Source organism: Phallusia mammillata, chromosome 8 (genome assembly GCF_965637545.1).
Source record: "Phallusia mammillata chromosome 8, kaPhaMamm4.hap1.1, whole genome shotgun sequence".
Lineage (NCBI taxonomy): Eukaryota > Metazoa > Chordata > Ascidiacea > Phlebobranchia > Ascidiidae > Phallusia > Phallusia mammillata.
Window position 1 is genome coordinate 12,865,225 of NC_137259.1, and position 22,649 is coordinate 12,887,873.

Consider the following 22,649-nt stretch of genomic DNA (forward strand, 5'->3'; position numbering starts at 1 on the left):
AACCGGTTAAGATTTTGATATCATGTGATGATTACGGATTGTTTTTCCGCGTAGGCGATGAAGCATGTCCATCAGGAAGGAACTAATAGTGAAAAATTGGCAATTCAATGTGTATCCGAAATTACGAAGTGTTTGTCGGCATTTTCTTGAAAAAATCTGTAATTCGATGATAAACAGTTAAGAACAATAGCATTACAATGTCGTGTGATGAAAAACGTTTACTCAGGTCATAACAACAACAAAATTTACCGCCACAATACACGCATGCGTCCACGTGTTTACAAAATGTTAATATGCAGGCTGAGGAATGTTTCAAAGCTGTACGCAATTCCGCTAACTTAGGCTTAACTAAAGTAAGATGGGCTAGGATTTCAAATTCAATGCAAGATACATCTATTATGGGTGACACTAAAACGCTGAATGGGCGGGACGGGCGGGACGTCGCGGAAACCGTTAAATATCGGGTAAATTGCTGACGGTTAGTGCTATTAGGGTTGGGTTGAGGTTTTATAAAAGTATGTGAATCAAAAAATGTCCCTGCCTAAAACTTATTCAGCTGTTTCCTGACATTCAGCAAAAATGCTTGGGCGGGAAGTCTCCCTCGGCCGCTGAATGTTTCCCTCGGCCGCTGAATGTTTCGCTCGGTCGCGGAAGGTATCCGGGGGAATTATTTTTAATGATTTTCTATTATAAAACCTTATCCCAACCTTAATAGCACTAACCGTCAGCAATTTAACCCGATATTCAGCGGTTTTCACGACGTCCCGCCCATTCCGCCCGTCCCGCCCATTCAGCGTTTTAGTGTCACCCATCTATTATTGCTATTTGCTCTAAGTTGTGTTTTTATCAAATGAATCAAATAAGCATTGGGCTCTTCGTTCAAATTTACAATAAACATGGACAACTAAAAACACCCAATCACTTGTATGTCTGTAAATACAACTTGACTGTTGTAACATAATTATATTAGTCAAGCAGTGTCTTGAGAGTGACTTATGTGTTTGAGGAAGGTAGACATTATGAAAGTTTTTTCTGTGTGTAAAATATCAAACGTAATCATTTACAAAATGTATCTGTATGTGTTGGTGCTTACGAGTCGTTAACCCAGCTAAAATCTGCATATTTGTCGGTTTAAAACAGGTAAGTGAAGACTGTGTAAATTTGTTAGATTCCATTTTTATGGGTTTTATTTAGGTTAGTTTTGGTGGGTTTCTTTAAACTACACAACCTATGCAATATATTACTGGAATGTACCATTCAAACTATTTGGAATAAAATATGCATTAATACAATATCCAAGCTTCATGTAAACATGGTAGGCCTATATTCCAGTCTGATATTTTTCCTGGACTTAAACAACCTAATCTACAAATAAGAAATTTGCATTTCATTTTAAAATATTAAGGTAAAGCTGTTAATTATGGATTGCATATTCTAGAGTAGATAATTGTAATAGATTGAATTTGCACATTTTGTATTGACTGCACTTTTTTCTCCGAATTCATAGTTTGAATGTTGCTTTCTAATTATAGATTGTAAGTTCATTGCTAGCACACCTGAATTATATATTTTAGAGTAGCCTGTTACAGGATGTTAAATTAAAGACATATGAAACGTTTTGACTCTTTTAAAATTTTGCAAAATCTTCGTTAAATGTTTTAATATTATTGTAAATTGTAATTTATGTCTACACAATGTATTTTTGTAAATAATTTTTGCAACACATTATGCATTGTTAATATTTAGTACAGACGAATCCGGTTATTCGCATACCGGTTAATCGCATAATCTGTTTAATTGCATCACAATTAAAAATCCCAAACCGTCGCCCATCGTTTGTGAAGAAAATCGTCCGGTTAATCGCACAACGGTTTATCGCATAAACCGGATATTGGCATCGATTTTCAACGAAATATGCGATTAACCAGATTGATGATCTCTATGTGAAAGTCGAACAGACCAAGTTTTTCGAACAAAAAATGACGTTATAGTAGTAAAATCCCCTGGAGGTAATGTACGCGAAAAAACATAGATGCATGTTTGCATTCTGCACCAAATAACGCATCTAATTTGAACGTTGAAAATGACACGTCTTGACCATAAAATATATTTGAAAAGTCATTAGGAGATTAAATAGATTAAATCGGCGTTCAGTTTACCGTGGTGCGATAAGTAGAAGTCATTATCTCAAAGCCGTGCATCCCTAGTTTATTGGCTTATCTAATCGCCGATAGTGATATAACAAGCGTTAAAACAAAGAGTTCAACGTGTTAAAATTACGAAACTGGTGTTCCGGCAAAGACGCTGATTGTAATTTCTTACTAAATGCAAACTGCACCAAATTATAAGCATTAAACTGTATTGAAATTTGAACAATATGTTTAATGTGAAACAAATGGTTAAAAATGTTTTCTGTTATATTGTTCATGGCCCGCCAAACAAGTAATGGTTGTAAAAAATGTTAGATCGCAAGTAATCACACTAATTGTTTAGGTTCACGTAATTGGTAACGTGCTAATGATTGCCATTTTTTATGTCTTCTATTCCTGACCTTGCGCAACGTATCAGGTAGATCACCAATTAAGAAAGGCATTTATTCCTCTAGTAGCTGTTGCTGGTTTAAATTTTCGAAGCAACGATTACACGTTGATCATGTGACAGTCACGCCAATCTTGCAGCTGCAGTTTTGCTGAGTAAGCTAGAAAGTAGGGCCACAATCTGAGTCTTAAAGGTTTGCTGAAGTCAATTATTCTTTTAGCGCCCTTGCGCTGTAGAATGTGCCGAAGTTGTAAGTTTATCCAGGTTTCAGTCGTGTACTTTCGGATTTGGGCTTGCTTACAAATAAGCACCTAGCACTTTGCCGCTTAACGCGTTGGTTTGAACTAGAAAACAAAATAGGTTAGAAACAACAGACCATTTTACGTGTATATTAAGCGAGAGGTCTACCACATTAAAAAGGAAACTACACAAAACAAGACTAAAACGTCATAAACCGTCGTCATAGGGAAGTTCCAAAATTTAAATGTTGGGCCCCTTGGCTACAATGCGATGTAACACATAGTTTCAAATAAACCTGACTGCAAGAGAGGCACAAATCAAGCGAAATGTGGCGTGTGCGACAATTAAAGAATGTGTGTGCGTTTCTACTGTTTCTTCAACACACTTGAGCGATTGCACCATATCCACGACAGTTAGGAAGCATGACGTCATGTATTGCGCTGAGAGTAATAAATCTAGTTTTGACTTGAGAGTACGTTTTTCAATTCTCGGCAACATAAGAGAGAAACTACTGCTCCGTTGCCATAGTTGAGCGTCACTGCAACTTTGTTTTGGCTGGGGAAGTAAAAATGAGCATTTTTGTTAACCGAGTGGACTGTTTACATAGCAACCGGATTATCACATAAACCGGTTTATCGCATCAAATGCCCTTGGCAAATCGATGATGCGATTAACCGGATTCGTCTGTATATATATATGTATTAATTTCTAAATAAACCAAACAAACAATACAAAAATGAATACAGACTATGACTGTACATGTATACATACCTTTGACCTACTACAAGCACTAATAATAAATTTTACTGTATTCAGGCTCCAATAATACTTACTTTTGCTTGTGTTGATATCGCAATGTAGTGTAAATAATGCTAAAGTCAGATTATAATTATATGGATTTTGTGGATGTTATATCTTAACAAACCTGAAAAACTTTTTTTGTTGCACAATAGCTATTTTTAACCTATAAAAAGTTATCCCAAAAACCTAATAACTATTGTAAATTTTGTGATTTGTTTTGAAAAAGTTTTTAATTGAAAAACTTCGGCCAAATGTTGATCTTTTTCACTAGTTCAATCGGGTCTGTAACCTTATCTCATCGAATACATCAAGTAACAGGAGTTGATTGGTCCCAGAAGTATCGATTACATTTGTAGGTTCCATTACAATGGCTTTTAGTTCTAAAACGTCTGGTTTATTCGATAGTACCGGCTAGATTATTGTAGAAGTGTCGGGTAAAAAACAGTTTCTTGAGATACAAGGTGCAAGAATGGTTGCCTTTTACTACAACTGCAATATATGTATAATCACCTGTAAAATCACCTGTAAGTGTTTAAGAAGAGCTTAAGACTGTTATGGTCAAGTGATAATATTCAGTGGATATGTATTGTTTATCTAATACTAATAGTACAATAGTAGACAATCATTGGACAACCAGGATAGATACGTGGGATGCAAGGAAGTATGTGCAGCTCATGTCAGTTGTCAGGAAACCTGCTGAAATCCCACATAGCAGTTATGCAGTCAAATACACACGAGTATAACAATGAGTCCAAATGTATATGTTTGAAGGCGTGGTAGAAAAGATTCCATTCAGATATGCTTTTTAGTATTCCAAAGTTACTGTTTGTAGTTCTTGCTGTTGATGTTACTTTTTGCAATGCTTTAAAAGTTTCCTGCAATGCACAATGTGAGGCTGATTCAAGTTCTGAAGATTGTCATGTGAAAGGTAAATACCTGAAGTTTGATTTCTCAAAAAACAAGTATTTGTGACTTTCCACTGGTTCTAAGCATTTTCGGCCATGATACTTCACTAGGTTATTTGCTACTTATATATTTGTTGTTAAAATGATTTTTTATGATATGATATCAACTGAAAATTGATGGAATATTTATCAATGTGTTTGTTTTGCTAGAAATCACAAGACCACCTTGGTCAACAAATGAGACAACAGCACCATCCCCTGAATGGCATGTTGTTCGTTTGTATTTTTATAAAACGTCCTCCAACATGAACGGAATTGCACTGCACATTTCATGGTCCCAACAAGGTATAGTAGTTATTTTCCACAACAGTCACCCCATAATTTATTATTACAAGTTGTTCACCATTAAGTTTTTATCATAAAAAATACTAATTTAATGAAGAAATTTATTTAACTCAAGATTTTTTTAGCCAGAATTGTCAAAAAGTTTGTAGATGGATATTATCTGAGTATTAGCAAATTGGGAAGTCAACAATCTTCTAAGTTTTTGTTTTCTTTACAAGATGTCAAGTTATTTGAGGATAAAGAGGTTTGTTTATTTTCAGTTTTGTTTACATTATTATGAAAAACATGCCTAGGTATCAGTTATAAAACAAACATAGTAAAAATGTATGTGCTTTCTCATTTATTTTATTTAGAAATTTTTGTTTGTATAATATTAACATTTAGTAGTGTGTTAAAAAAGCCTATCTTAGAACACCCTGAATGAAAATAGGCAAAAAACTTATTTTTATTTTTTAACTAATAAAAAATATTAATTTTTCACTAGGACATTTTCTTTGAGTTTACTTGTTATGGTCATGACGACAATACAAAAATAAAGGCAGGGGATAGTATTTTTCTTACCATTCATTCCCTGCCCATGTACCAAGCAAATACCATGAACTTAGGAAATGAGGAGTCCATCCAGATACCTGGTAAATTTGTTTTTTATTTGCTTGTGTAAGGAAGTTGTCCAAAAGCTTACACACTTTTTAATTTTAATGCTTTTTGTACTATGTTATTACTGAAAGCTGTTCGTTACATGGCAAAATAGATTTTGTCGGTCAAAACAGAAAACTATCTGGTCTTACTGTGTAAAGAATAAAAAAATAAAATGTTAAACCATTAGTTGCATGAGGAAGTAGCCATATACTTTGCATTCCATTTGTGAGTAAACCTATGTTCTAAAGAAAACATGGGCAAAGTTCATGACTTTACTCAAATAACTAGGGGTAAATGTAAGGCAGATCTGACTAATGTCATGTACAAGAATGCACAAACTAGTCTTTAGTTTCACAACAACATACTTTGTTTTCTTTTTAACGAACTGGATTAGGAAAATTTAGCAATATCTTAATTTTATTGAACAGCTCAGACAACCGTTAATTAGTAAACCTTGTTTTTTAACCATGTAATATAATACTTGCTTTTGTTTAGATTGTTTTGATCATCCGAAAATCAATTTAACAGAGTACTGCCAACGCAAAATTGCTGAATGTAAGTTCTTGTAATGTTTCTAAAACAAGATCAATATTATCTTATGTCCAAAATATATCTTATCTTATGTCCAAAAAATATCTTATGTCCAAAAGTTGTTTGATCAGTAAGGCTACATATCTTGATTCATTACCTTTATCAAAGTCAACACAAGTTACCTTTATATTTACCGAAAGGTGTAGTTTTATGTGTGCACACTTGCTTGTAAAGCATGAACTTCGTTTAAAATGTTGCACCAGAAGAACTTTTATCGGTTAACTCTGATTCGTTCCATATGTTTGGTTAAGTAAGAGTGACATTGTCATATTACACATGTGATAGATAGGTATCCAAAGTTAATCTATTCAAATTTTGACACACACTGTCCCAAGGGCTTACCCACAGATCCCTAAACTATCCAATTTAATAAACTTTTTTAAGTACAATAGCCATGAGTTTCATACTCGTTTGTCGGTGCATTGCCTAAAGTTTTAAATCATCATTTAGTTCCAATTCAAACATTTATTACGCCACAGATGTTTGTTTTTTATGTGCACAGGATGTTACTTCCACATTGTGTGATATTTTTAAAACATTTGTTCATGGTATAAAGCATGACGTTTCGACATCAACTTGTGTCATTCTCAAATTTGTTCACGGGTTTATGACTGTGGGGACACAGTACACAAAGGTGGTAAAAAGACTCTGGTTCAGGCATGTACAGGCTTGCTACTTGGCAGTCTTTTCAGATTAGAATCAGTTGTTGTCATACAACAGTTAGTGTTAAGTGTAAAATTAACACTTGTTTTCCTTGCTAATTATATGACTAAAATGGCATACCAATGACTGTATATAAAAAGATGCACACCGTATGACTTTGTGATGATGTAAACATACCAAACATTACTCAGATGTCACATGTATCCTGCAAAACTTCGTTGATGCTTTAAAAATGCATTATAAATAAAGATAGGGTCTCGATGGAAATTTTGTAGCAATTATACATTTGTTGTAGGTATAGCAAATGGTGTATGGTTTTTAGTGGAATAAAATGCATGATGTATAAATTGGCAACATACTTGAATTCAACTTTTTAGTTAAAAAGTTTTTTGTCAATTTTCAAAACAGTTTTACCGGTTAAGGCAAACCTAAAGCCTGTAATGCTCTGTTGGTTAACAATGCTTATTATTGACACCAGCCAATGCTTTGAATCTATAACAAAACACTCTCAAAAGAAAAAGTGTATTCATTGAAAACCATTGCCGTTGGCGAGCCTTGCCAACTGTTGCCTAAAAATTTTCAGTTGGACTTTTTTAATTGTTTTTTTAATTGTTTAGGCATAGCTAGCTATGTGAAAAAATGTACAGTTAAATACATACATCTAACCAGCAAAACATTTCTGACCCTGCTTGTTGGTGGAAAACCTGAGAACCATTTTGTGTGCAAAACTAAAAAATTATTTGTGTTTTGGAAGCCAAAATATCCCATATAAAATGCAAACACTTTTTCTTGCTGTTCATTCTTTTTATCCCTTGTTTTTTTAGATGATGATTTTGAGACATATCAAGAAAACGTTGACCTACCAGCACCCACAATTTCAGGTAATATGCTGATTGTGCATATTACCTTCAAAACACTATTTCCTGTTTGAGCTATTAATGTTTAAACTAGGCAGTGAGGCTGAAACTCCAATTTGGAAGGGCCAGAAAAGCCAAGTAACTTGAATGCCATGCTATAGGACAGGGGTCAGCAACCTTTTATCTGCTATGACCCCTGCTGTAGGAACTATATTTACAGTGATAACATGAAAACAAAAAAATGACACATAATAGAAACCTAAATTGCCATTTCTATTCATGCAAAAGTACAAAACTACCTTATGAAAATAGTTGGAGATTGGAGATAATTCTCGATGGTCGATATCCAGTTAACACCTTCTTATGTAGGGGGTGAATTATATGACCCAGTATGAAATCATCTGAACATGAAAAATTGGGGAATCATCTATATCAGGGGTCAGCAACCCCTGGCACGCGTGCCAAGGTTAGCGCGCAGGTGGTTTTTCAGGGCACTCCAACCAATTTGCGTGTTTACATGAAATAACAATTTAACCTGTTACACTGCTTGTTATGGGTCCCCTTCCCTGAAGGGGACACATCTTGATTTCACTCTGTTTTTTTCTGTTTTTTTCTTTTTTTTTTTTCTTTTTTCCGCCGAAGTTTGTCCATGCACTTTTGGCATGAAATCTTTGGTGGATTTGGATGAAACTTTCACAGATGGTAGATATAGTTATGTAGATGTGCCATCTGCGTCGTTTGACTTAATAACCCCAGTATTTACCCCGCTAGACCCCAAAATGTAAAACGTTTTTGTATGTTGCTGCGCACCACAAACGAAAGATTTCTGTGGTGTAATGGTATAATATAGGCAACAGAACATATGGTAAATGTGTTTGTGCATTACTTGGTAGGCGTTTTGGACATGCCAGTCAGAGGGGGTATTAACAGCCTTATGACGTCAGAAGCGTTAAGGAATGTTGCTAACAACACCCCTAGTGGTCACAATTTTAAACATTGTCCGATTTGGATAAAATTTTACATGACTGTCAATTAGTTCATTGTGGTTTCATATTTTGTACTTTTGGGTGTTAAAACCCATCAGTTACCCCTCTAACCCCCTAAAATGGGTGAGTTTTTTAAACGGTGTCAGAATTAAGTGAAATTTGGACAGCTTGTGAGATTTGTCATTTATAGGTGTCAATTGTTGTGTTTACCCCATTAGCCCACCGAATTGAATGAAATTTGGACAGTTTGTTCATTTTGCTATAATAAGCTGACGATAGTTATGTTTCACTCTGTGACCCCAATATTTACCCTACTAGTCCCCTAAAATGGGTAAATTTGTGAAACAATGCAGGAATTGGTTGAAATTTTGACAGTTTGTGCAAAAGTCATCTTTAGGTGTCAATTGTCACTTTTGCCATGCAGTCCCATCAGTTACCCCATTAGCCCCCTGAAAGGGTTAACTTTTTAAACAATGTCTGAATTTCATAAAATTTTGTTTATAGTTGTGATCATGCCATTTACTTCAAATTCAGCCTTACATGCACAAAACACTCTACTTTCTCTTTGTTATTGATATCTGCTGGCACGAGCCACTATTATTTAGCAACACATTGGCATGCAAGGTCATTAACACATGGAAATAACAACTAAATTGGCACATGTCGTCTGAAAAGTTGCCGACTCCTGATGTATATATATGATATTTAAATTCCTAAAACACATTTAATGGATCTTAAGCTTTTATGTTTATCAATGATTATGTAAAGATACTCATATCAGGCTTTCCACAGGGGTGTAACAAATCAGATTTGGTCGTGCAGGAAATACGTAACCAACTTATTAACTTGAAAAACCACACAAGCTTACTAGATTTCATGCCAAATTTCCAATTATTGTCAGCCCATATCAGATTTATTCTGGTTAACGGTGGTTCAAATGAACCAATTCAGCTTTAGCTTTTGGTAAAGTTATGTTTTATTTTGACAGAAACCAAACTGTTCAAACTGCTATTGGCAGCCGCTGGTGTAGGAGCAGCTATTGGATTGCTTGTTGTTTTTCTTGCTCTTGTTGCCAAGGTTTTGCATAAAAAATGTAAGTGTAACTGCATAAAACTGACAAAGTTATGTCCGGTCCCCATAAACATATTTGAATTTGTGAAACACAGTTAGGAACGATTTGTCAAACTAATTTGTATCTACAGGCATGTGGGAACCCATTCTTTTTTAGTTGCATAAACATTCATATTAGTAGATCAAATTGTGTATAGTAAATCATTAAATAGGATATATAATGTATAAATTGGTGAAATATAGGAAAACCACCTTTCTAGTTTAATCTGTTTTGGTTTTGAATTTTGTTTAGGTAAATCAAGTATCAAATCAAAGTCATATGATGCTGTGAAGGGTATGTTGTTAAATTATTTTTCCATTGCTGCGAAAATGTAATGTAGTTATGAAATAAGCTATTGCTGCCAGGCATAATGTATGACCAAGTATTGCTCATCCAGTTCGCTACGGTGGTGCGAGTTTGCAGCCGCGCGATCTTGTTATCGCTGTTTTACATGTGTGTGTTTTGCATTTTGTCGCTTTAAAAAGGAAGTTGTCCTGCAGGTTATGTCATTATCCTGATGAAGGCGTCTTGTATAGGACGTCGAAACGTCGATTGTTTACAATAAAACTGCTGGATGAGCAATACTTGGTCGTAATGTAGTTATGTTTACCTATATTGTAAACTACATGTTCTGATTCTAAAAAATATTGTAAGCCACCCATAATTGTAAGGTGCATGTTGTTATGGTAAGAATTTATAGTACAATCCACCTAGAAAACAAAAATTGTTTTTTAAAAGTTGTAATATTCCTTAAAGATTCTCATTTAATGCACACTTTTCCCATTTCTAGACACATGTAATGACTCCTGTCTTGTGCTTGTTAGCACATCAAATGATGAACTGGACACTTTGTATTGCAAAGCAGCAAGCATTTTGTCTGACATTTTGAAAGACCAAACTCAATTGGAAATCATGTGCAATTTGTGGGAGCATATTGGAATGCATGATCCTATTGAGTGGACATCAAAATATTCAATAAAATTTAAAAATGTTGTTCTAATATGTACACCTCTTGGCAAGAAGAATTGGGAAAATAGTCAAATGAATTCTGGACACTGTGCTACTATTGACCCATTTGTATTAAATGTAAATGCTTTGTTAGGACAGGTCAAAAAAGTCAGTGTTTCAATTCCAGTGAATCAACGTTTTCATGTTATTTATTTTGATGACGACCCATCAGTTTGTGTTCCCAATCAGGTTCTTAAAGTATTTGACTGCTTTAAACTTACTGAGCAACTGGCCCAATTGTTCAGGCAAATAACTGGCGAAGCTTTTACCAATAGCAATCCAGAACTCTGCAAGCTTTTGCAAAATATAACAAACAATATACAGATATATCACAATCGCCAAAATATCGAAAATACTAATTTGGAGACTGTACCACTCACAGGTTCCCACATGTTGAGAAATAATGATCAATTTACCTCAATTTCTCTTCCCAATGAACTTAACCCACAGTTTGACTCTGGTTTTTCTGGTACCTCAACCAGTTACTGTGATTTCCATGTTTCATCATGTGAAGGTAGCCAATGTTCTTGTCAGGCATTGTCTACATCTAACTTCACAAACATCTAGTATGAACAAGGGTAATTGAAAAAAATACACATTGCTTTTAAAATGCCACATGTTTTTTTTTAAGATAACCCTTGTGTGAAGTTGGTGGGGTCTTAATGGTCTTTCAAATTTTTTTAACATGAATTATATTTCAAAAGCACATTCATTTACCTGTACACCATAGCACTTCTTTTCTAGTCATATATGTTTCTCTTTTGATTAAAATTTTGTACTACAGAACTTTGATTTGTTTCATGTGATCTTGCCTGATGAAATATAATGTTTTCAGCAGATTTGTTATACTTTGGTCTGTATTACCCTAGCTTAGGCGTAGTTAATTTTTGTGCATCAGTAATATGTATGTTAATATTATGTGTGCCTTTTTTACTCCAGATTAAAAACTTAAAAAGAAAAAAGTTTTTGTGTGAAAACTTGTCTATGGAAGGTTAGAAAGAAGTACCGTCACATAATTTTTTTTTAACTGTATCAAGAGTTTCTCAATTACAGTTTCATGTCAACTTCATGGCTTTGTATTGGGTCAAATTAGCTTAACTCTGTATTAGATAGAAATACAGAGCTAATTATGTTGTATCAGCTGCTTTTGCATTTGCTTTTTGATTGGATATGAGCTACACAAATTGATCACTTTTTTATCTTATCTATTTACTTAATGATGTGCGAATCAGGTTAATGGTTAACATAACCTTCAGACAAATGTCAATAAACCAACTTTGTGCGTTATTTGTAAGCTTCTAACACCAACTACCTTTTTCAGTCTTTTAAACTGTTTTGAGTAAGATTTAGTTAGTATGAAACTCCCTGCTCAAAGATTTGTATTCATAAGTGTTGTGGCTTTGTATTGTGCTTTATGCTGCGAGAGTCACCAAACATTCTGTAACCAAGAATGTCAGCCATCAAGCAATTTGGAAGAGTGTAAAGTAACTAGTAAGTTAAATTTAATGTTTTTATTGAGCACATATTGTTATTTTGAAAAAATGTATGTAGGTTAACTTTTCTGCAGGAACATTACTGTGAATACTCAGTAACAATAAAGATGGACATTAAACTTAACAAGCAGTTGTTCCATAATTTACCTATGTACAGACAAAAACTAATGTTATTAGGTTTCATGCTTCAAAAATAAATAGAAAGAAAACCACTCAATTCAAAAATGTTCCAAGCATGTTTAAGCTTGAAAAGTAGTTTCGGAAAAGATCACACTTTTTTGTAGTTGTACGTGGTTATATAAAGCAGGTGCCCAACCTTTTTTGACCCAAGGCCAACTTTTGAGGTAGTCAAACTTTTGGGATCTACTATAAATTAGCAGCATAATGAAAAAAGTATCTGTACCAAAGGATAACTTGCATTTTCTGAACCCATTTTTTCTGTGATTTGACTATGAAGGCCAAAATAGCTATTCATTTGAAAAAATGCAGGGCAACTCCGAGTACAAAGTAACAGTAATACTGCAACTATTATTTTTGTGAAGCACCTGTTGGTTATTTGTGGCGTGAACATATTAACTTATCCTAATTGATAATTCTCATGATAAATTCATCCACGTCCAACAACATTCCTCAAAACAGGTTACAAAACAACAATATTTAAATTATTTTATGCAATTTACTTGACATGGGTTCGACATTGATGGGTTGGGCATCCCTGCTGTAAAGCGTGTAAACTTGCATTTTAAATTATTTCAAAAACTCTCTAAAATTTTGTGTTTGTAAATTGACTTTACATCAGAACAATAAACAAACTGTAAATTTGGTTCTGTACTTATTTTTGTTTGCAGAAATTGATGACCCTCCGTGGTCCACAAATGAAACCACAGCTCCAGCACCGAAATTTATATCAGCTGATTGGTACTTGTATAAGTCTAAAAAAAATTGGTCAATTGGTCTCAATGTGACTTGGTTACAAAAAGGTACAGCACCTGAAATTTGAAACCTATTGTATTGAATGAAACACAACAAAAAAGACATTCCTTTTGTCAAAAAAAGCTTTGCTGCACACTGGTTTTTAAAAAAGTGTCCTCAATTTTTTTTAACTTATATGTTTCATGGAACAAATAGAGGCTGCACTATTTACGTGGCCCTCCTATGAGCCTTACAATATCTATTCACAGACCATAATTTACTTGTTGTACTCATGCTTAAGAAACAAAACGAAGTATTTGTTCCAAATATGTCTTAAATTAAATGCTAACTAAAATGTCTGATGGGAACATTTGTATTTCATCTGCAAGACAGTTAACATCTGTGTTAGGGTTATTATGCAACATAATTACTTGTTTTTAGCTGTCGTTGTAGAGCAGTATGTTGAAGGTTATTACCTTTCTGTGAGTAAAGGGGGCTATCAGGGATCATACAAGTACAAGTTTGATATTCCAAAGCCTGCATCAAGCAAGAAAAATGAGGTAAGGTATGCTATTTACGGCACAAGACTGTTTTGTTCACATTTTCTAACACTTAAGACCATCTTGTTTAGGACATTGAGTACAATTTTTACTGCTATGGTCGCCAGGATTCAGAACTGATACTGCCTGGTGACTACATTGTAGCCACTTTACATGCTCTTCCATTGTACCAAAAAAACACTGCTAATCAAGGAAATGATTGTTTTGTTATGATTCCAGGTATATGTTTCTTTTTGTACTTGCTCCACTAAAGTTTAGTAGCCTCTGAATTTTTTAGAACACTAACTTGAAGTTTACAGTTTATGAAATGCTATATACAAAGTAACAACCATCACATTTTATTTTGGGGAGAAAATTGTTCTTTGTTTTTGTTTATAATGCCTGATATGATTCAGCAAACACATTTGTTCTTAATAGTAAGGCTCCCAGTTTTTGATTGGCGGAAACAGGTTGGCCGTATGTGCTATTTTTTTGTATGAAACTAATCCATAAACCTTTAATTCACGAACTTGAAACATCACAAAATAGCTTATTGATGCATCTAGAACAGTGGTTCTCAAATTGTGGTACACCAGAACTTTTCAGGTGGTACGCAAGTAGCTTTCTGTGATACCTAGTTCAAGTCTAAAGTAAAATTGCAACTCAACTGACCCAACTGATCAGCCCCGGTTTGGGCGAAACTCATGTTTTGGACATTCTTATGAAATTGCTAAATATGCTAGCCTTGGTTATAGGCCTATTTTTTGGTCTATCCATTCAGCAGGGTTTTGGACTTTAGCTGGTACGCAACGATAAAAAAAGTTGTCAGGTGGTATACGATCTGGAAAAGATTGAGAAACACTGATCAAGAAAGACAAGCCACATTATCTTCAAAAAGATTTGTTTAGTTTACATAATTTGAAAAGTTGTTTTGGAGTGCCATAAATTTTACCTGCATCAACAACACAGGGTTCAGTAGAAACATTCACCACCATAGGGATTTTAAGTTTGGTTTTGGCCAGAGTTTGGTAAATCACTGGTTTGTAAGTCATATAAACATACCACGACACAATGATTTCTCCAACTTTTACTAAACCCTCATAAATTTCATCGAAACTCACTCAGGTTTTTTATGGTACAGCTTGCAGAACCCCATATGTTTATTTTAATATTACCTAAATATTGAGCTAATGACTTTTTTAGTGGAATTCAATGAAGAACATATTTTTTCAGGTTGTTCCAATTCAGACATGAAAAAAACCTGGCCCTGTCAGGAAGAAGTTGACGGTACGATATTGGAATCATGTTAAACTATGAAGATCCGCCATTTTTTTCTGTAAAACTAAATTTGTTTATTAAAAACATTAAATTTGTGAAACTTTTACCACCAGATGAACATATTGATGAAGAGTATGAGTATTATGAAGAACCAACAGATAGCCTGTATTATGAAACATCAACAACAAAACCAATGTCAGCTTGGTGGAGTAAAGACCTGCTATATGGTAACACAAATATTTATGTTGTCAGTTGGCACATGAATTGGCTATTCTAATTCTAAAGCCCAATGCACACCGCCATTGTTATTGTGTCGTTAGCGCCTTCTGATCTGACGCCGACGGGTTGTTACGTATGCCAATGCACACCGTGTCGGAACATACGTAGATAAGCGATTTTTAGAGCCCGTCCCAACGCGAGAAGTGCTTGCTATGACGGCCCGATCGAGCAGAAATCAATCCTACTTCGTCGGGGCGTTGTAACCGCATTGGGACCTCGTGCTGAAAAAAACTTTGTTAAATTTATAATTTTTAGACTCTAGTCGAGTTTGTTTGTTTCAATTTAAGTTTTTTTTCAATTATGTAAGCAAAATGTCGCTATATAGCCAATGGCAGTTTAGAATGATATGTGAAAAACTGGTTTTATTGCAACAAGAAGTGATGGTGTTGTCATTTATGCACGAGAAAAACTCAAGGTAATTATTACAAACACTTCAATAGTAAAATAATCCTTAATAATAATTAAAACCACTGGCAGATGTGTATGGGTTGATGAGATGTTCAAAGAAAGAGACACAAAATCTGAATTTATTTTGGTTGATGAACTGCTTGCCCGAAGGGATGAAGAAAAATTTCGACAATATGCTAGGATGACACCAAAACAATTTTATGACATATTGCAGCAAGTAACGCCAGCTATAGAAAAACAGCATACAAATTTTCGGAAACCAATAAGTCCAAAGCAGAGATTGATTTTAACACTGAGGTAATTTTTGCTTTCTGCATAGTTTTTTCATTACAATAATAATTGTTTGGTTTATTATCAGGTTTTTGGCAACTGGTTCATCGCAAAAGCAGCTTTCGTACTCATTTCAAGTTGGACATACAACTGTAGGAGTCATATTGCAAAAAACCTGTCAAGCTCTTTGGAATGTACTTGGTCAAAAATACCTTGCTCCCCCAACCACAGAAGACTGGCTAAAAATTGCCCAAGATTTTGAAAAACTTTGGAACTTTCCTAATTGTCGTGGGTCATTGGATGGCAAACAGATCAGAATCAAGTGCCCTCCAAACAGTGGCTCTGAGTTTTACAATTACAAAGGATATTTTTCACTAGTTCTTTTGGCTTTGTGTGATGCAAACTACAGGTTTATCTTGGTTGATATAGGTAACTCTGGACGCCACAGTAATGGAGGTGTATTTTTAAACTCTGAGATGGGAAAACGATTTGATAAAAATATGCTTGGTGTTCCTTTGCCCAGGAAGCTATCACATTCATCTTTTATTTGTCCATTTGTAATTGTGGAAGATGATGCCTTCCCCTTGAAAAAATACCTGATGAAACCATACCCTGGAATGTTTTTGTCAACAACCAAAAACATATATAATTATAGATTAAGTCGGGCTCGCAGGGTAGTTGAAAATGCCTTTGGCATCTTAGCTGTGCGTTGGCAAACCTAATTTTCAGCAACTAAAATTTCTGGATAGCTACACAAAGCACAGAAGGTATTATCTCTTTTGTTCTAATTTGCAATAATAACAATGTTTTAATTACTAGCACCAAAGAAAATTTTTCAATCAATGAAGAACCCCATGGCTATAGAACTGATATTTCTCAAGGTGAAACTTCCAGCACTACACTTGACAGTGCAATGAATTCTTCACTTGATTGTTAGCCACCTGCCAGTCCTGAATCTGTAGCTTCAAGTGGAACAGAACCTCGTGCAAAAAGAGCCAAGAAAACATTAGCTAGTGGTGTGGAAATTCAGGTGGAGTAAATCAATTGCAAAGAAAACTGATAATGGTCCTAAACTTGTTCTATTGCAGGGTCAAATGCTGAGTGTGATCCAGAGATCTAATGAAAGGTTGAACACTTTAAGTGCTCCATCATCATCAGATAAGTTTGATCATTATGCTGCATTTGTGGCAGCTGAGTTAAGATCAAAATCACCAGATGTTGTTGGCTTGTACATACAACAAATTACAAATACATTGTATTCAGACATTTTAGTGCATCCCGAAAACATGTAAATACCATGTGTTATGCACATTATATTTTTTTCATTGTTATTCAGGTTTTCTTTGCTGCCAAACACTTGTTATGTTTTAGCACTGTTCTGTAGTGTTTGTTCTGAAGTATTAATAATTCCACTGTTTTCTTCATGTTCCTTTCAGTGTTTCTACTTCTTTGATACTACCATTTACCTACTCATTGTCATATTTTGTGAGAAGCAATTGTAAATACAAGAGCAGTATTTTTCACTTGAATGTTTTCATTTTATTTTTTATTGAAAGAACTTATTGGTTTAAGATGTGCTTGGGAAAATTTGAGTCTGTAAGTCATGGATTAGTTTTAATTTATTACCTAGAAGTAAACGATTTAAGCCATATAAATGGTGTAATAATTGTAAACCGACAATCGTAACCAATGTGCATTGGGCATCGGTAGCAATCGTCGGCGTCGGTTCAGAACATCAGAAGGCCGTCGTGCAACAGCTGGGTATTTCCCTATCGTTGTCGTGTCGTTTGGCAGTGTGCACTCGGCTTTAATGTTGTAAAAATCCAAAAGCAGTCACACATTATTTGAAAAAAGTTTTTTAAAAGCGAAAAAAGATTAAAATGTTTTTTACCATGTGACCTTACACAGTACTTTTCTGTACTGTGACGCAACAATCCCCTTATGAGAACTATTGTATGGCCAAAACCTGCTAATTATGGGTCCCCTTCCCTGAAGGGGACACATATTGTTTTTGTCTATATATTTTTTTTTCTTTTTTTCCGTCTAATGCGGATTTGTTCCCATGTTTTGGTCAAGAAAGAATGGTTCAAACTTTTTCAAATTTACACACATTATAGATATTGGTCTAAAGATGGTCCATGTTAATTTTGACCCGGTTTGATTCCTCGGTTCACCCGCAGCCCCCCAAAACGTGAAATTTTTAAAACGGCTATACTTGCTAAAGCAGATGATTCTGGAGTTTCATACTTTTTTGATTGGTACATTGCAGCGTATTTTAAAGTATTTTGTAACTTGAAGTTGTATAAATCAATTTTCACCCCTTAACCCCCAAATATTTCTGACCTCATTAACATGTGAACAAACAAACAGTAATTACTCTTACAGCCCCAAATATTTTTTTCGGCTCAGTAATTACTCTTACAGCCCCAAATATGTTTTTACATGCTGTGTTTGTCAAATTTGTGCTTGCTCAGTGCACAGCTGATGCAATGGGAGTGATTGACGATTGTGGCGCATGGAAAAATGCCTCTGCTTCACGCATTAATGCAGTCGTCACTTGACCATTGTCTCACTGGTTGCAATTAAGATGTTACAATGTTAGTTATATTGCACTGTAAACAGTAATATAGAGCAACGTATTCGTGCTTCGAAACGCAGCACGATTTGTTACACCTGTGTAACGTGACTTCTCAAACTAAAGCATTAATAAACTGTTTCAGAACAGGTTTTGGACATAAAAATCCCAGCTAAGCAATCATATTGTTGGTATGTAGAAACTTAACGGCGCCAGGGAACGCTATGTGTGGATTAAAAATCATAATTCAACAAACAAAGGGCTATTAAGGAAAAAAAATGTTGAAACTTTGTTAAAAGTTTAAATAGTTGGACTCATCCATTTTCCACCTCGTGAAAACAATGCGCAACTCCATGTCGAAAAAAAGCCCAATTGGGCGTGGAATATGTGATACATCGTTAAATATGTTGTAGTATTACAAACTGGTTATATATAGGAAAACCACTATTCTAGTTTTTTTAGCTTTAGCTAAACTACGTTTTTTATTATAAAATCATGTTTACTAGTAGCACATAAGTAAGATGCTATACATATTTTGTTTTTAGAAAAAAGCATTTTTACTAAAATCTTGATTGCTGTTGGTGCTAGTGTTGGAATTGTCCTGTGCGTAATTGCCATTGCTTGCTATACTAGAAGCTGCACATTCAACTGTAAGTATACTAAAGTGTGAAAACAAGGACAGGCTTGATAAATTAGTTTCAGTAATAATACTTTAGCATTACAATCAAGAATTTTTTTGTTAGTATCCATCATATTGATGATTTATTATGCTAAGTTTTTTTTTAGTTAATTGATTCTGTCAATGACCTATTATGTTACAATTCTTGTAACTCTTTCCACCTTTTATACTGTATGTCACAAGTTTAAAAACATTTATTTCCAGGTTAAAATTGGTTAGCTATCTAATGTGGAACAAACATGTTTTGCTTATTGTCACTTATTTAAACAGAACCTAATGTTTTTTGTTGATCTGTAAAAGTTTTTGCCAATAACTTTGTTGTTGGTTGAATATTAACAATATGCCTTTTTGTATCTCTAAATAGGATAGACCAGTGGTTCTCAACCAGGGCCCATGGGCCACCAAAGGGGGCACGAGCTGCGTTTCAGGGGGCCACAGGTGTAAATTCACCAGAAACACCCACTAAAAGCCATTTTCTTTTTAACTTTATTTCCTAAATCAATCTACCATTTCACATGCTATTTGTTTATGTTAAGGTTTTTCATGACTGCAGATTCTTGTTTAATATATTCGACCTGTTTAAAACTGAAATTATTGCCGAATTCCAACACGAGATTGCCATTTACTATTTTAAGGGGGGCACAGGTCCTACAGGGTTACTTGAAGGTGGCCACGATACCCAAAACATACTTTTAGGGGGGCACGGTCCACTAAAGGTTGAGAATCACTGGGATAGACTTTATCAATTGTAATGGTTTTGTTTGTGCAGGTGATTTAAGCAAGTACAAGTACATGGCTACCAATGGTAAAGGTAAGTAACGTGGTTCCATGGAAAATTATAAGAGGAAAACATTCTCACTATCCCTGTGCCAAAAAATACCCTTCAAATATACATACACACACATATAAATAAGTATATGTTTTAATTTATCACAACCATGTTTTTAAGTTTAATAAGTTGCATTTTGCTGATTTTTGGCAATCTCCACAGACTTTCTTTGAAAAATTAGGTTGCTGAATAGAAAACTACTTTTGCAAACAGATTTATTTTTTTAATATATAAATTTTTTTATTGAAACCATTTTCTTTTTTTTGTAGCCGCAAACTCATGCCTCATACTCACAAGCACATCATCTGGTGAACTGGATTCCGATTACTGCAAAGCAACTAGTGCTTTATCTGACATATTTAAGAAACAAAGTGGAATGGAAGTGATGTGTAATTTGTGGGAGCATACTGGTATGCACAACCCTATAGACTGGACAACTGAACATCTATTAAGCCACAATCACATAATTCTGGTTTGCACACCGCTGGGTCAAGACAACTGCATTCGAGCGAAGAAAGAGATGTATAAGCCTGATGTAGTGGATCCATTTGTAATGGGGGTCAATGCTATGTTAAAGAGCTACAAACAAAAGCAGTTTCTTCCATGCAAACATCCTAAATACCATGTTGTTTACTTTGATAACAACCCATCTGTTTGTGTACCTGAGGAGCTTTTACAATTGGTTGGCTGCCACAGGCTGATGCAAAATTTTAATGCTTTTAACAAACAAATAACAGGAAAGTATTTTAAAGTTTCCAACAAAGAAGATGATCAGCTTCATACAAGATTGTTAGGATTTGTAAACAGCATAAAGAAATACTCAAAACTTGATTATGTGGTGAACTACAATCACCAAAGTAAAAACAATCACAAAGAAAAACCAAGCAATCAAACAGAAGTTCACAGTTTAAAAGCTGTGCCTGATGTCCCAAATGAAGCATACAACAGCCATTCTTTGCCTGAAAATGAATACAGCACCATTTCCTCCTGTCCAGGCAGTAGATGTTCTTGCCACAGTGAGTCAAGCTCCTATTATGTTTCAATGGAAACACAAGTTTGAAAACAATTTTACAATTAAGTTCACTGCACCAGACTTCTAGTAGACTTTTAATAGTGGTAGTATCAGTTGGTAGCAGGTCTACTCAAGCTAAATCTACTAAAAGGTGACTGATTGGTTATTGCAAATGCCCTAACATTGCCAAGTTTACAAGGTTGTTGGTTCTAATCCTGTCGTAAAACCAGTTGTGTTTCTCTGTGTGAGAAACCTAAGTCAGTGGTTCTCAACTGGTGGTCCATGGTGACTTTTTGGGTGGTCCACAGGACATCTACTAAATATGTTGATAAACTAGAGATGATTGCATATAACATATTGAAAGAGCTTTAAAATAGCTGTTAATAATTGTATCTTCTTGAAGTTTTCTTGAAGAAAATCGGTTTTAAAGAATGATGTCTCAAGCCCAAATGGTTGTTTTGTGTGCGTACTACAATCTTGCTCCAAAAAAAGGTCCACAGCAGGAGTTCTCAAACTGTGCGTCGCGACACCCTGGTGCATTGTTTCAATTTTGCAAGGGCATCGCAGATTAGTTTCCTTTTTGTTGTTGTATTAATAAGCACAACTTTAATAATACGTTTCCTCATTACCTTTTATTTGCTGGTGCATTGCAAATCCAGAAAACTGTTACAGATGTGTCACAACATAAAGAAGTTTGAGAACCACCCGTAAACGGTATTATTTTTACTGGGCCAGTGTTCCATGGCCCGACCAAGTTGAGAACCACTGACTTAAGCACTGATAGTCCAATCCAAAGAACCTAATGCGTTTAACAGTCAAACAAGTAAGAATACAAGATGAAGAGCAAAGATTTTGAGACCAGTTTCTATGTGAGAAATCAAAACCCATGTTGCAGTCCACTGTCTGTTCTTTACTGGATGATGTTGCTGCAAAAACTTTTATGCCGGCCCTTTTTTCTTTTTACTGATTTTGTACTTTCTTTATTCATCATGCCTTGTGTAGTTTTGCCTGATCTGTGCTATATTCGCTCATATTTTAGTAGTTCCATCTTAACTTTAGATTGTTTTAAAAACATTTAGACCTATTGATCATTACCATTTAGACCTAACTGCGCAAATCTGTAATACTTTAAAATACCTGTAATAGCATTGCGTAGTTCTGCCGATCTGGATACTTAGTGAGACATGAGTAATTCAATGTTATGTTTGATTTTTGGAACATGTTGTATTTACACTCACCACATTTCCAAGGGTAATCAAAGTTCATACAATGTAATATTTGTGATATTTTTGCAATAGGTGTCTTTTAAATACATCTTTAGTTCATATTCTGTCAGCATTTGTAATTCAATAGAAAATGACAAAATCAAGTTTGTTGTGTTGTTGCAAAAAGTTGATCAAAACAAGGTGGAGAAAATTTTCTAGTTCCAAAAAACAATGAAAATACTTTTAAATAAATTCACTATTTTATTGAGAGGTGCTTCCATACACTTAGTAAAATATATCCATACACGATGGTAATTTAAAAGATTACGAAAGGAATTTCAATGCACTTTGTTTGTACTTTCTGTTTGCATGAAATGTCGATGTTTTCTTTATTTTTTGTTGATTTCATAAATATATTTAGATTTCTAGTTTGATTTATGTTTTTCTCATTTATGCAAATCACTATTCGTTGTTTTCTTTAGGTTT

At 34.7% G+C, this 22,649-nt stretch overlaps 2 protein-coding genes and 1 pseudogene across 4 annotated transcripts; all 3 read left to right on the top strand.

Annotated features, from left to right (window-relative positions):
- Nucleotides 1–437: 437 nt before the first annotated feature.
- On the top strand, nt 438–11,523 carry LOC145203626 (uncharacterized). Its single transcript, XM_080075884.1, has 9 exons — nt 438–4,507; nt 4,695–4,829; nt 4,955–5,073; nt 5,314–5,461; nt 5,964–6,023; nt 7,547–7,603; nt 9,554–9,658; nt 9,929–9,970; nt 10,467–11,523. Exons 1-9 carry the CDS (start codon nt 4,378–4,380, stop codon nt 11,249–11,251), a joined length of 1,581 nt encoding a protein of 526 aa, XP_079932010.1. The 5' UTR covers nt 438–4,377; the 3' UTR covers nt 11,252–11,523.
- Nucleotides 11,524–12,009: 486 nt separating this feature from the next.
- On the top strand, nt 12,010–22,645 carry LOC145205703 (uncharacterized). Of its 2 annotated transcripts, XM_080078449.1 has the most exons (10): nt 12,010–12,175; nt 13,026–13,157; nt 13,531–13,649; nt 13,721–13,868; nt 14,862–14,915; nt 15,020–15,133; nt 18,984–19,088; nt 19,887–19,928; nt 20,216–20,962; nt 21,774–22,645. In XM_080078449.1, exons 1-10 carry the CDS (start codon nt 12,040–12,042, stop codon nt 21,812–21,814), a joined length of 1,638 nt encoding a protein of 545 aa, XP_079934575.1. In that variant the 5' UTR covers nt 12,010–12,039; the 3' UTR covers nt 21,815–22,645. The 2 variants fall into 2 exon arrangements, with proteins under 2 accessions (XP_079934575.1, XP_079934574.1); XM_080078448.1 differs by having other exon boundaries at nt 20,216–22,645.
- On the top strand, nt 16,593–17,366 carry LOC145205716 (uncharacterized; annotated as a pseudogene). The gene is made up of 3 exons (XR_013853702.1): nt 16,593–16,630; nt 16,683–16,893; nt 16,952–17,366. The product of XR_013853702.1 is annotated as an uncharacterized LOC145205716 (transcript).
- Nucleotides 22,646–22,649: the final 4 nt, after the last annotated feature.

Excerpts from the sequence above, each read along its gene's own strand:
- LOC145203626 (XM_080075884.1), top strand. The coding sequence starts at position 4,378 with ATGCTTTTTAGTATTCCAAAGTTACTGTTTGTAGTTCTTGCTGTTGAT. Across the intron at positions 5,074-5,313 it reads AGTTATTTGAGGATAAAGAG|GACATTTTCTTTGAGTTTAC; the intron begins GTTTGTTTATTT and ends ATTTTTCACTAG. Across the intron at positions 5,462-5,963 it reads GGAGTCCATCCAGATACCTG|ATTGTTTTGATCATCCGAAA; the intron begins GTAAATTTGTTT and ends GCTTTTGTTTAG.
- LOC145205703 (XM_080078448.1), top strand. The coding sequence starts at position 12,040 with ATGAAACTCCCTGCTCAAAGATTTGTATTCATAAGTGTTGTGGCTTTG. Across the intron at positions 12,176-13,025 it reads GGAAGAGTGTAAAGTAACTA|AAATTGATGACCCTCCGTGG; the intron begins GTAAGTTAAATT and ends TTTTGTTTGCAG. Across the intron at positions 15,134-18,983 it reads GAGTAAAGACCTGCTATATG|AAAAAAGCATTTTTACTAAA; the intron begins GTAACACAAATA and ends TTTTGTTTTTAG.